General features: G+C 38.9%; 1 protein-coding gene across 4 annotated transcripts in view; it reads left to right on the top strand.

Moving 5' to 3' along the window:
- ZNF385B (zinc finger protein 385B) overlaps positions 1 to 15,062 on the top strand; it is a 420,705-nt gene that overhangs the window by 103,636 nt on the left and 302,007 nt on the right. The window contains exon 1 of one of the 4 annotated variants that reach the window (XM_009443825.4): positions 14,850 to 15,055. The exons of the other annotated variants lie outside the window; for them this stretch is intronic. Within the exon in view, the coding sequence (XP_009442100.1) occupies positions 15,031 to 15,055 (25 nt within the window). The 5' untranslated portion in view covers positions 14,850 to 15,030. Of the gene's footprint in view, positions 1 to 14,849; positions 15,056 to 15,062 lie in introns of those variants that run through there. 4 annotated transcript variants of the gene reach the window in all.

The raw sequence follows: 15,062 nt of genomic DNA, 5'->3' as shown, positions 1-15,062 counted from the left end.
CAGATCTCCTTTCTCCTTATCTTATAAGGATGTTTGCCATTGGGTTTAGAGCTCACCTGTATAATCCTGGATTGTTTCCTCATCTCAAGATTCCTAGCAATCACATCTGCAATGAGCCTTTTTGTAAAAAAGATAGCACTCACGGGTTCCAAGGATTTGACATGGATATCTTTTGGGGGTGACTTGTTAAATTGTGGTACATCTGTACTAAGGAATACTACTCAACAATAAAAAGGAATGAACCCTTGATACATGCAACAACTTGGATGGATCTTCAGGGAATTATACTGAGTGGAAAAAGCCAATCCCCAAAGTAACATACTGTATGGATTCCATTTATACAACATTTTTGAAATAGCAAAATTGTAGAAGTAGAGGACAAATTACTGGTTGGTAAGGGATAGGGGTGAGTTTCAAGAAGGAAGTAGATATGGGTACAAAACTGCAACATGAGAGATCCCTGGTGGGGGATACATGAATCTACACAGGTCATACACACACACACACACACACACACACACACACACACACACACGCACACACAGGAATCCAGGTAATACTGGAGAAATCTGAATAAGCTTTGTACATCAGATCAATGTCAATATCCTGATTACACTATTATTCTACAGCTTTAAAAAATTTTGAGATCACGCCACTGCACTCCAGCCTGGGCGACAGAGTGAGACTCCGTCTCAAAAAAAAAAAAAAATTTTTACTATGGGTAGAAGCTGGGCAAGGTGTTCAAGAAAACTCCATAATTTTTTACAACTGCGTGTGAATCTCTGATTATCTTGATAAAAATTTCAGTTAAAATTTGTAATAAAGATGACCACCTAAACCCCCCAGTTTTCTAGTAGCATAATTAGAGATAATAGGAAACAGAACCCTTGGGGATTTTTCTTATTTTAAATATTACCAAGTTCCTATTTTACAGAGATTAACAGAACAATATCTTAAGTATCAAGAGAAAATAAATATTTAAATAAGTGAATTGCAATATGGTATGCTAAGAACAATGACAGATCTACATGTAACGTAGATGTGGCACAGAAAAAGGAATGATTAACTTTATGGAGGTCAAGGAAGGCTTCTCAGAGGAGGTGATCTTTGAGATGAGTACTCAAAGATGAGTTTCAAATTATTCAAGAAAAAACATTCCAGGTATAGGCAATGGCAATGCAGATGCATGTAGGAACAAACTATAAATAGTTTCTTATTATTGGAGTGAAGTATGATTTGGGGGAAAAGAGGAAGATCCCTTTGCAAAGGTAGAAAGGAATCAGAACAGGAAAAAGGGTTTTCTGGTCCTATGGGAACAGAGGTACAGGAAAAACAGCTGCAAAGACATAGATAAGAAAGTCACAGGCAGCTGCTGGAATTCAGAGCTAAGTTGTCCTGAGTTCTCTCTGTCATTCTGGTTTATGTTAACTAGGAGCCTCTGCATCAATTCCAGACATCTCACTTAGGTATTGCTTCCCCAGGGTACCACACAATTGCAGAGCTTATTTTCCATGACCCATCCACAGCTTCCCAAGTCCAGATAAAACTGACCATATTAGTTCTCTATGTAGAACTAATATAGCTAGTGACTGACATCCTGCTCTCTGCTATCCATTCTCATTTAATATTAAAATTTTAAGACTAAAAAAAAGTTAGTCAAGCAAAGAGAATGGAGAAAAGTGATCCAAAGGGAATGAAGAGAATGCTCAAAATCTCAACTTGAGGAAAAGCTTGGTGTGTCTAAAAAGCTGAGATGTGGCTGAAACTGAGTAAGACAATTATTAATAGAAGGAAACACAAGAGAAGTTTGGAAAGGTCGGCAGAAGCTTTCAGAAAAAATTTTAAAACAATGTTTTTTAAATTATGATTCTGTGGGTCAGAAATGTGGGCTGGGCTCAGCTAGGTGGTTCTTGTGCCGGACTCATTGGTGCACACCCGTGGAGCTGCAGGCTGCTACAGAGTAACTGTCTTAGATGGTTTTAGATGGCTTCACACATGCATGTGGAAGTTGCTGCTGGCTGTAGGCTGGATAATTCTTACCAGTAGACCCCTCTTCAAGGAGATTAGACCAGGCTTTGTTACCTAGCAGTCACAGAGCAGTGTTGCAAGACAGCAAGAACAGAAGCTGCAACTTACTGCATTCTTTTGGTCAGAGCTAGTCACAAGGTGCTATGGTTTGAATGTTTGTGTCTCTCTAAAATTCATACATAAGAACTTAAACCCCAACGTGATAGTATTAAGAGGTGGTGCCTTTGAGAGGTGATTAGGCCATGAGGGTGCCACTATTATGAATGGGATTAGTGCTCTTATAAAAGAGGCTTCAAGATCTGCCTGCTCCTTCTGCTTTTTGACCAAGTTGAGGACACAGTGTTGGTTTCCTCTGGAGGATGCAGCAACAAGGCGTCATCTTGGAAGGAGAGAGCAAGCACTTACCAGTCACCAAATCTGCTGATACCATGATCTTGGACTTCTTAGCCTTCATAACTGTGAGAAATAAATTTCTATTATTTAAAAATCACCTCAGTCTGTGGTATTCTGTTATAGCAGCAGGAATGGCCTAAGACACAAGGCCAGCTCAAATTAGAGGGGTGGAAAAATAGACCCTGCCTTGTGATTCAAGAAGTGGCATCTTTTATTTGGCCTTAGAAGTTTTAAACTAGCAAGATGGCCAAATAGGAACAGCTCCACTCTACAGCTCCCAGCGTGAGTGATGCAGAAGATGGGTGATTTCTGCATTTCCAACTGAGGTACTGGGTTAATCTCACTGGGGCTTGTTGGACAGTGGGTGCGGGGCAGTGACTGCAGCCCACTGAGCGTGAGCCAAAGCAGGGTGAGACATCGCCTCACCTGGGAAGCACAAGGGGTCAGGGAATTCCCTTTCCTAGCCAAGGGAAACTGTGACAGATGGCACCTGGAAAATTGGGTCACTCCCACCCTAATACTGTGCTTTTCCAACAGTCTTAGCAAACGGCACACCAGGGGATTATATCCCACACCTGGCTTGGAGGGTCCCACGCCCACGGAGCCTCGCTCATTGCTAACACAGCAGTCTGAGATCGAACTGCAAGGTGGCAGCGAGACTGGGGGAGGGGTGCCTTCCAATGCTGAGGCTTAAGTAGGTAAACAAAGCGGCCAGGAAGCTTGAACTGGGTGGAGCCCACTGCAGTTCAAGGAGGCCTGCATGCCTCTGTAGACTCCACCTCTGGGGGCAGGGCATAGCCAAACAAAAGGCAGCAGAAACCTCTGCAGACTTAAATGTCCCTGTCTGACAGCTTTGAAGAGACTAGTGGTTCTCCCAGCATGGAGTTTGAGACCTGAGAACGGGCAGACTGCCTCCTCAAGTGGGTCCCTGACCCCGAGTAGCCTAACTGGGAGGCACCCCCCAGTAGGGGCAGACTGACACCTCACACAGCTGGGTACCCCTGTGAGACAAAGCTTCCAGAGGAACGATCAGGCAGCAACATTTGCTGTTCAGCAATATTCACTGTTCTGCAGCCTCCGCTGCTGATACCCAGGCAAACAGGGTCTGGAGTGGACCTCCAGCAAACTCCAACAGACCTGCAGCTGAGGGTCCTGACTGTTAGAAGGAAAACTAACAAACAGAAAGGACATCCACACCAAAACCCCATCTGTACGTCACCATCATCAAAGACCAAAGGTAGATAAAACCACAAAGATGGGGATAAAACAGAGCAGAAAAGCTGAAAATTCTAAAAATCAGAGCACCTGTCCCCCTCCAAAGGAACACAGCTCCTTGCCAGCAACAGAACAAAGCTGGACAGAGAATGACGTTGATGAGTTGAGAGAAAAAGGCTTCAGATGATCAAACTTCTCGGAGCTAAAGAAGAAAGTTCAAACCCATTGTAAAGAAGCTAAAAACCTTGAAAAAAGATTAGACAAATGGCTAACTAGAATAACCAGTGTAGAGAAGTCCTTAAATGACCTGATGGAGCTGAAAACCATGGCATGAGAACTGCACAAGCCTCACTAGCTGATTCGATCAACTGGAAGAAAGGGTATCAGTGATTGAAGATCAAATGAATGAAATGAAGTGAGAAGTGTAGAGAAAAAAGAGTAAAAAGAAACAAACAAAGCCTCGAAGGTATATGGGACTAGGTGAAAAGACCAAATCTACGTCTGATTGGTGTACCTGAAAGTGATGGGGAGAATGGAAGCAAGTTGGAAAACACTCTTCAGGATATTATCCAGGAGAACTTCCCCAACCTAGCAAGGCAGGCCAACATTCAAATTCAGGAAATACAGAGAATGCCACAAAGATACTCCTTGAGAAGAGCAACTCCAAAACAAATAATTGTCAGATTCACCAAAGTTGAAATGAAGGAAAAAATGTTAAGGGCAGCCAGAGAGAAAGGTCAGGTTACCCACAAAGGAAGCCCATCAGACTAACAGCGGATCTCTCGGCAGAAACTCTACAAGCCAGAAAAGAGTGGGGGCCAATATTCAACATTCTTAAAGAAAAGAATTTTCAACCCAGAATTTCATATCCAGCCAAACTAAGCTTCATAAGTGAAGGAGAAATAAAATCCTTTACAGACAAGCAAATGCTGAGAGATTTTGTCACCACCAGGCCTGCCCTAAAAGAGCTCCTGAAGGAAGCACTAAACATGGAAAGGAACAACTGGTACCAGCCACTGCAAAAACATGTCAAATTATAAAGACCATTGAGGCTAGGAAGAAACTGCAAAAACATGCCAAATTGTAAAGACCATTGAGGCTAGGAAGAAACTGCATCAACTAATGAGCAAAATAACCAGCTAACATCATAATGACAGGATCAAATTCACACATAACAATATTAACCTTAAATGTAAATGGGCTAAATGCTCCAATTAAAAGACACAGACTAGCAAATTGGATAAAGATTCAAGACCTATCAGTGTGCTGTATTCAGGAGACCCATCTCACGTGCAGAGACACACATAGGCTCAAAATAAAGGGATGGAGGAAGATCTACCAAGCAAATGGAAAACAGAAAAAGGCAGGGGTTGCAATCCTAGTCTCTGATAAAACAGACTTTAAACCAACAAAGATCAAAAGAGACAAAGAAGGCCATTACATAATGGTAAAGGGATCAATTCAACAAGAAGAGCTAACTCTCCTAAATATATATGCACCCAATACAGGAGCACCCACATTCATAAAGCAAGTCCTTAGAGACCTACAAAGAGACTTAGACTCCCACAAAATAATAATGAGAGACTTTAACACCCCACTGTCAATATTAGACACATCAATGAGACAGAAGGTTAACAAGGATATCCAGGACTTTGGCTCAGCTCTGCACCAAGCAGACCTAATAGACATCTACAGAACTCTCCTCCCCAAATCAACAGAATATACATTCTTCTCAGCACCACATTGCACTTATTCCAAAATTGACCACATAGTTGGAAGTAAAGCACTCCTCAGCAAATGTAAAAGAACAGAAATTATAACAAACTGTCTTTCAGACCACAGGGCAATCAAACTAGAACTCAGGATTAAGAAACTCACTCAAAACCACTCAACTACATGGAAACTGAACAACCTGCTCCTGAATGACTACTGGGTCCATAACGAAATGAAGGCAGAAATAAAGATGTTCTTTGAAACCAATGAGAACAAAGACACAACATACCAGAATCTCTGGGACACATTTAAAGCAGTGTGTAGAGGGAAATTTATAGCACTAAATGCCCACAAGAGAAAGCAGGAAAGATCTAAAATTGACACCCTAACATCACAATTGAAAGAACTAGAAAAGCAAGAGCAAACACATTCAAAAGCTAGCAGAAGGCAAGAAATAAGTAAGATCAGAGCAGAAGTGAAGGAGATAGAGACACAAAAAACCCTTCAAAAAACCAATGAATCCAGCAGCTGGTTTTTTGAAAAGATCAACAAAATTGCTAGACCACTAGCAAGACTAATAAAGAAGAAAAGAGAGAAGAATCAAATAGATGCAATAAAAAATGATAAAGGGGATATCACCACCGATCCCAAAGAAATACAAACTACCATCAGAGAATACTATAAACACCTGTATGCAAATAAACTAGAAAATCTAGAAGAAATGGATAAATTCCTGGACACATACACCCTCCCAAGACTAAACCAGGAAGAAGTTGAATCTCTGAAGAGACCAATAACAGGCTCTGAAATTGAGGCAATATTTAATAGCCTATCAACCAAAAAAAGTCCAGGACAGATGGATTCACAGCCAAATTCTACCAGAGGTGCAAGGAGGAACTGGTACCATTCCTTCTGAAATTATTCCAATCAATAGAAAAAGAGGGAATCCTCCCTAACTCATTTTATGAGGACAGCATTATCCTGACAGCAAAGCCTGGTAGAGGCACAGCAAAAAAAGAGAATTTTAGACCAATATCCCTGATGAATATCAACGCAAAAATCCTCAATAAAATACTGGCACACCGAATTCAGCAGCACATCAAAAAGCTTATCCACCATGATCAAGTGGGCTTCATCCCTGGGATGCAAGGCTGGTTCAACATATGCAAATCAATAAACGTAATACAGCATATAAACAGAACCAAAGACAAAAACTGCATGATTATCCCAGTAGATGCAGAAAAGGCCTTTGACAAAATTCAACAGCCCTTCATGCTAAAAACTCTCAATAAATTAGGTATTGATGGGACGTATCTCAAAATAATAAGAGCTATTTATGACAAACCCACAGCCAATATCATACTGAATGGGCAAAAACTGGAAGCATTCCCTTTGAAAACTGGCACAAGACAGGGATGCCCTCTCTCACCACTCCTATTCAACACAGTGTTGGAAGTTCTGGTCAGGGCAATCAGGCAGGAGAAAGAAATAAAGAGTATTCAATTAGGAAAAGAGGAAGTCAAATTGTCCCTGTTTGCAGATGACATGATTGTGTCTTTAGAAAACCCCATCGTCTCAGCCCAAAATCTCCTTAAGCTGATAAGCATCTTCAGAAAAGTCTCAGGATACAAAATCAATGTGCAAAAATCACAAGCATTCTTATACACCAATAACAGACAGAGAGCCAAATCGTGAGTGAACTCCCATTTACAATTGCTTCAAAGAAAATTAAATTCCTAGGAATCCATCTTACAAGGGATGTGAAGGACCTCTTCAAGGAGAACTACAAACCACTGCTCAACGAAATAAAAGAGGAAACAAACAAATGGAAGAATTCCATGGTCATGGATAGGAATAATAAATATCGTGACAATGGCCATAAAGCCCAAGGCAATTTATAGATTTAATGCTATCCCTATCAAGCTACCAGTGACTTTCTTCACAGAATTGGAAAAAACTACTTTAAAGTTCATATGGAACCAAAAAAGAGTCCACATTGCCAAGACAATCCTAAGCCAAAAGAGCAAAGCTGGAGGCATCACGCTACCTGACTTCAAACTATACTACAAGGCCACAGTAACCAAAACAGCATGGTACTGGTACCAAAACAGAGATATAGACCAATGGAACAGAACAGAGCCCTCAGAAATAATACCACACATTTACAACCATCTGATCTTTGACAAACCTGACAAAAACAAGCAATGGGGAAAGGATTCCCTGTTTAACAAATGGTGCTGGGCAAATTGGCTAACCATATGTAGAAAGCTGAAACTAGATCCCTTCCTTACACATTATACAAAAATTAATTCAAGATAGATTAAAGACTTAAATGTTAGACCTAAAACCATAAAAACCCTAGAAGAAAACCTAGGCAATACCATTCAGGACATAGGCTTGGGCAAAGACTTCATGACTAAAACACCAAAAGCAATGGCAACAAAAGCCAGAATTGACAAATGGGATCTAATTAAACTAAAGAGCTTCTGCACAGCAAAAGAAACTACCATCAGAGTGAACAGGCAACCTGCAGAATGGGAGAAAATTTTTGCAGTCTACTGATCTGACAAAGGGCTAATATCCAGAATCTACAAAGAACTCCCAACAAATTTACAAGAAAAAAACAAACAACCCCATCACAAAGTGGGTGAAGTATATGAACAGACACTTCTCAAAAGAAGACATTTATGCAGCCAAAAGACACATGAAAAAATGCTCATCATCACTGGCCACCAGAGAAATGCAAATCAAAACCACAATGAGATACCATCTCACACCAGTTAGAATGGCGATCATTAAAAAGTCAGGAAACAACAGGTGCTGGAGAGGATGTGGAGAAATAGGAACACTCTTACACTGTTGTTGGGACTGTAAACTGGTTCAACCATTGTGGAAGATAGTGTGGCAATTCCTCAAGGATCTAGAACTAGAAATACCATTTGACCCAGCTATCCCATTACTGGGTATATACCCAAAGGATTATAAATCCTGCTGCTATAAAGGCACATGCACACGTATGTTTATTGTGGCACTATTCACAATAGCAAAGACTTGGAACCAACCCAAATGTCCATCAATGATAGACTGGATTAAGAAAATGTGGCATATATACACCATGGAATACTATGCAGCCATAAAAAATGATGAGTTCACGTCCTTTGAAGGGACATGAATGAAGCTGGAAACCATCATTCTCAGCAAACTATCACATGGACAAAAAAGCAAACACCGCGTGTTCTCACTCATAGGTGGGAATTGAACAATGAGAACACTTGGACACAGGAAGGGGAACATCACACACCGGGGCCTGTCGTGGGGTGGGGAGAGGGGGAGGGATAGCATTAGGAGATATACCTAATGTAAATGACGAGTTAATGGGTGCAGCACACGAACATGGCACATGTATACATATGTAAGAAACCTGCACGTTGTGCACGTGCCCTAGAACTTAAAGTATAATAATTAAAAGAAACTAAAATTCAATTAGTAAATAAATTAAAAAAAGAGATTTTAAAATGAGCTTGAGTAGATTTTAAAGTCAGGACATTTTGGATGGGGGAGAAGATAAGGGTAATAAAACCTGGGTGTTTTGCAGCAGGAAGTGGAGTAGTAGTTTGGATGTGGGAATGGACAGCAGGATTGGAAAATGGGTTGTCAGTTGGAGTGTTATACATAATTTTATTTTATTTTTTTGCTGCTATAGTCTGTACTGTTCTTTGATGCCCCCAGGATCCTCTGTTATTGTTTTCCCCGTCTCCCTTAAAGATTTCTTAATTTCATTCCTATTCTACATTCAAGAAACAGTTATTGGTATTAAATGGCTTCTGGGGTCAGGACATTAATGATAGGTATTATAACTCTTAAAATATGTGTGTAGGGTTTTAAATACATAGGCCAGATTTATCACATTGCATCTCATGCATATTTAAAATGTTAAATTTATCCTCAAATGTGTTTTCCCAGAAATTTTTGAAGAACTTTAAAAATTAAACTTGAAAACGCGATACCATAGAATTACCACAAGATGGTGCCATGAGTATATTGAAAGTATGATAGTTTCTTCACTCCCTTGCCCACATCAATATTCTGATGGAACTTATTATTAATGAGTATGGAAAGCAAGAAATACCACACCAAGGAGTGAGGATGTGTGGACATGCATGTGTGGGCAGGAGCATGCTCATCTGAAAGACTGAGCACCTTGTATGCAGTAGGCAGAATCTGTAGGGGAGACATGGCAGGGGGTGGGGAGGGAGGGAAGAGCAGGAGAGATCTTTCTTTAGTTTTCAGGAATAAAAATTACTACTTAAATATATTAATATTGTCCATGTCTGGAAAAAATCTCCATTTTAAGAGATATTAGGAATGAACATTAATTTTAAATGATGCAACCTTTGGTTTGTATGACAGATTTAGAGACAAGGCTAGAATTCATCAGTATGATAATGTATTTTACCTTTTCAGTAGAAACACATAGTTTGAAATGCTTGCTTTCACTTAATTTTTGATGAATCAACTTGCCATTTATCATTCAACCAAAGTATCTGACTTTTGCAAATATAATTACCATGGTGAATGTATAACAAATCATTGAGTTTCTACCAGTAAGTGCACTAGATAAGTAAATCATTTCAGTGTGAGGTAGGTGGGTTAAAGTATTTACAATATACTTATTTCTTTAAACCTCTTAATTAGTAAGTTCAGAAAACTCGTTTCATAGAATAATTATTATACAATCCTTGTATTGGATAGAGCCCATATGACTTATGGTTTTTAGTGAAGGGACAGACTTAGAAGGGGAAAAGGCCTTGGTCAAAATATGTCAGATTACACCTTTGAAAATAGGGCATCCGCTTTTCTTTGTATAAGTCACAGGTCCTTATAAGAGCACTCAGGAATTGTCTCTTACTTGTAGTACTTCAGACCTGGTGATGATACATATAGTAGAAGGAATACTGATATACTTTTCTAACTCATTGTCTTACTCAGAATTGATCACTGTTTAGTTTCCAAGTATTTTACAAAATCCTGACTCTATTCTTCAAAGCAAGGATAAGAGTTGGTACCCTTTATCTGTTCTCCCCAGATAAATTTAATTGAGACTGATATTGTAGGGTTTATTGAGATTGAAGTTCCTTGGGAATGAGAGTAGAGAATTTTGGAAATAGGATGAAGTCTCAAGCTACAACTCTAACCACCTCCTGCTGCACAAATGCTTTGAATTTGAGACAGAGCTCCAGCCGTTTTCAATGGTGTCAGAAATCTAAAACTATAGCTGACGTAGACTTGGCAAAGCCATTATAGAACATCTCCATATTCTGTACATGTGGTTAAAAACTGTCAAACAAGGGTGTGGATTATACAAGTGTGTGGATTAAGTACAGAACTCTAAGGGATTGATACATAAAAGAGTTTGAATGGAAGTTTGATAAAATGATTAAAAGGAGTGGTTGACCCTTTTTTAGTGAAGGACAGATTGTCTTTTTCTTTAAGAATGCTTCTGAATATAAACTTTTACATATTATGTGTATTAAAAGATAAGAGTTGCTTAACATCAAGTCTTGGTTTTTAGATTTTGAAAACCAAATACACCTTTCAGTGTGGAAACTGAGTCTTAGACAATCATGGCAAGTGTTTACATGTCTGAGTGATTTAAATCATCAAAGGCATATTTAAAACCTTGGTGTCTGCCTGGAATAGAAGTGTTACCCATTTTAAACTAATCTAGGGAGAAGGGTTTTCAGTAGGGAGCCAAGCCCAGTGGTAATTAGTGAGTTCAATTTCCACTGGGGGGATGAATGTATTTTCACTTGGACTGACCAACTTTCTTCACACAGACATTTGACTTTCACATCTTAACAGTGTCACAGCCAAGGAGGCTGTTGGACAGTGTTCTGGATTAGACATCCCTGTGGAATGTTACAGCTGACCATATGGTTGGTATATGTCCTTGGCACTTAATGGTTTTTCTCGAGCTGGTTTTTAGGCCAGCTGTGAAACATATTTGCTCTTCTGATTACGTGGAGTTTGGAGGAGGTGGAAGGGCTGGATATTGTACTTTTTAATGGGCTGAGTGTGCTGGCACTCACACATAATGTTAACACACTTCATTTCAAGAGCTTGCCCTCTGGTGAGCCTGCACTGCAATCCAGAGACTGTTGTCCTGTAGACACTGAGTATTTATCTATTATTTAATGGACTTGATGTGAAAGGTATAGGGAGCTTTTTTTTTTTTAAATCATAGCCCTGAAGTGTTACTCATCTTATAGGATAGTAAGTTACTTTTAGAAGCTGCTATAACTCCATCCATCAAACCTTCAGGGCACCATTTTGGTTGCTAAAAAAAAGAAGAATTCACCAAATTATGTTGTATTGTCAAAAAAATAAATGCAGTTTCCTTCTTCAGATAGAAAATGACTTTGTGATTGTGTTCTAGATACTAAGAGCCACACATTCCAGTCTAGTTTGTTCAGTGAATAGAAAGACCACTCTTCACATAAATGCCACCTGGATACTTCCCCAGTGCAGGTCTAGGCCCCAAAAGGCACCCAGGAAATGCTCTTTGAAGACAGCGAATGTTCTATTGACCCAAAATCTTAAGTGTAGTGTCAATGCTCTGCTATATTAAAGTTCTGTAATGTACTGAAAGAAAAGTATTTATTTGGGAAATGTACTCATAAGAAAGACTCCAAGCAAATGCAACACATTATTCTTGTTTTTTGAGAACATTTGTTTTTAAAATGGATTTTAAAACTAAACAGTTGACTCTTGATGGCAGAAAATATTGCTACTTTTTTCTAAAACTGATTTTAAAGAACCTCTATTGCAAGTAGTTTATAGCATATACAAATAAAACAGAAGTCTTTACTTCATAAGGTAAAGCTTATTTTTTTTGTTTGTGTCTGACAGTGCCATATGCACTGTTTAACATTATGGATATTTTGCTTTTGGGTACAATGAGAAGAGGGTGAGATAACCCAATGTTTTGCCTCCCTCTGAAATACACGTGTCCTTTTAAAATTTCCTTTTGAAAATTAAGGTAGGTTGTTAAAAAAATATTTATGTCAAGTGCCTTTCACACTAGTGGGTATAGAGTTTAGGTGATCAATGAGTACTATTATTATTATGTTTTGTATTTTTTTTTGATTCAGTCATTTTGAGTGGCTTCTCCTTGCCTATCTTTTCCATGTCCTAGTTTTGTCATCGTGCATTATTGCCACATATCTGCTCTGCTTTGTGTCTCATTCTTAACAGCACCTTCCCTCATATTTTTGCCCATCCATTAAAGTAACACTACCCTCCAGATTTCTTGCCTAAGCAAGAGAACATCTGCTTAGGTACCATTTCCCAATCCATAACTTTCTAGCAGTTTAGGTAAACATTTATACAGTCCACAATCTCTTACTTGCAATTTCTGAAATCCAAGAAGCAATGAAAACTGGAAGATTTTATAATTCATATTGATGGGAAAACGTGACATGAACTAATGTGAGCTTAAATTATAGCATTTATTTATCCCAATGAGTATGAATATGCACAGGTTTTGCTATAGAATGTTAATGTGTCTGATTATAGAGTTGTTGCCCCAGACCCCAGTGCGGCATTATATAACATCTGCCACTGGAGGCATTATATAATTCCTGGCATATGTAGAGTATTACCTTTCTAAAATCTGAAAACATTTGAATTCTGAAATGCATCAAGCACTAAGGGTTTTAGATAAGGGATTGGCCTATAATCAAGTATCCTGGTTTAATTTTAAACTTTTATCTTATTACTAGGGAGCTTCATGTGTGGTAATAATAGAAAGATTTTTAGGCATACAATCTCTCATGAACTATTCCTATGACTATTTTCGAAGGAAAGTTTATGTGTGTGTTGGGTGAGGCAGAGAGGACAGAAGAGAGAGAGGACACTGAACAATTGCAAAGTCAATGATGCCCAATGCCTTTTCTCATAATACATTCAAATATTGCCCTAGGGGCTTCAGGTGACAAATAGAATTCAGGTGGCAAAAGTGACTGTGAGGGGCAAGTGTGTTCAATGGCATAGGTATATGTATACGCACACGCATGTGCATATCCAATCGTGTGTCTAATCTGTCTCCAAGCAAGGGCATCTAACCAGCAGCCCGTAAGGAGTCAACTTTCCATATGGGGACATAGTGAGAATGCCCATGAGAGTGCTGTGTTTAATGTTGCTCCAGAATGCTGTGTTACGTAAATGTGTGCTGCTTAGTTTTACACAGATGTTTCATATTGTAGACATTTCTAAATGTGTCATCTCAGAGCTGGTAGGATTACTAGAACTGAACCCAGTCATTTATAGGAGATCCTCAAATCAGGAATTGCCTTTACTGGATTCTAATTTGTCTGGTCTTCAGAGTCTCAATGAGAACCTAAAACCCTTTTTAAAAAATTGAATAGAACCTTAAATGTGTTGTCAGTGTTGCCTCCTAGGAATTTCTTCCAGTTTACTTTTGTGATTTTTAATAAACGTTTTATTTCTTTTTTGCTTTGCAGTTTGCATGCACATGTCAAATCCGTATATTTTGTGATCTCAAATCACTGCTACTGCTTTCTGGGGTATATGTATTTCTGGGGTATATCTAATACTGCTTTCTGACCTTGTGTCTTCTAAAGACGATGTCCAGTAGCTCTTGCATCTTATATTTTAGTAACAAAACAGAAAGGATTATAAAAAGCAAAAGTATAAATTTGGGGGTAGTTGGGATAAAAATACATGGGTTTAATGAACTATAGATTTTTAAAAATAATGAGCAAAGGTTATAGTGTTAAAATATCTATCTTGCATGTTTATTGTTACACAGAATAGATTTAAATCTTTATTGTTTATGAAATTATCTTAGAATAAAATTGATGGTATTTTGTCCTGGTGTTAGCATAGCATCGCACATTTTTAACTATCACCATTATTTTAATTTAGAGATGGGCACTTAGGAGTTAAAGGATGTTTGATTTGCCCTTTAATGGACATCTATGTCAAATATATGGAATTATTTTTGTTATAATTGTAATAGTCTCCAGTGATTTCATTTGTCTATAGCGAAGTCCCAGGAACCTACGGCTATTTTGATTTATGCAGCCTTTATAAGTCCTTGTAATATAGACGACTGATTTCTTCCCTGTATCCTGCTCATTGTTGAAAAGCCAGAGCTATTTTTAACATTTACACAATTTCAATAGATGATTCTTTATTCCACAAGGTTTGGTGCTAAATCTGTGGAGACTTTCATAATCATATCCTTTTTGTGGTTTGCTTGAATTTGATCACAGTGGCTGATTTCATGCATTGATAATGAAGGCTTAGGTTGCCTGTTTCTCAGCATAAATCCACCTCAGACTTGTACATTGACAGTGCTTCTGGTTTCAGCACACATGGAGATATAGAATTGAAATTGCTCTGCTTTCTTTACAAATGACTCAGAGTGTGCTTGTCCTTCCCTAAAATGTTGCCAGCATGTAAAGGATTTTCAATGAGCAGTGCAATAAGCCAGCAACTGGGAAGGCTTGGAGCGGCACTGATATAACGTGGTGCTGTCACACAGATAATCAGGGCTGGAGCCAAGTCTCGGTAGCGCTGTGCATTATCCTGGTCACATACTGGAAGTTTTGTTTATCCAACTTGGTTGCTCTTGAAGCTGGTGAGAGCCCTGCCAGGATGTGGAGTGGACTTCCTAGCAGAGGTGAGCG

This window comes from Pan troglodytes, chromosome 13 (genome assembly GCF_028858775.2).
Source record: "Pan troglodytes isolate AG18354 chromosome 13, NHGRI_mPanTro3-v2.0_pri, whole genome shotgun sequence".
NCBI lineage: Eukaryota > Metazoa > Chordata > Mammalia > Primates > Hominidae > Pan > Pan troglodytes.
Note: the sequence above shows the minus strand (reverse complement) of the source record. Positions and strands in the feature narration are given on the sequence as shown.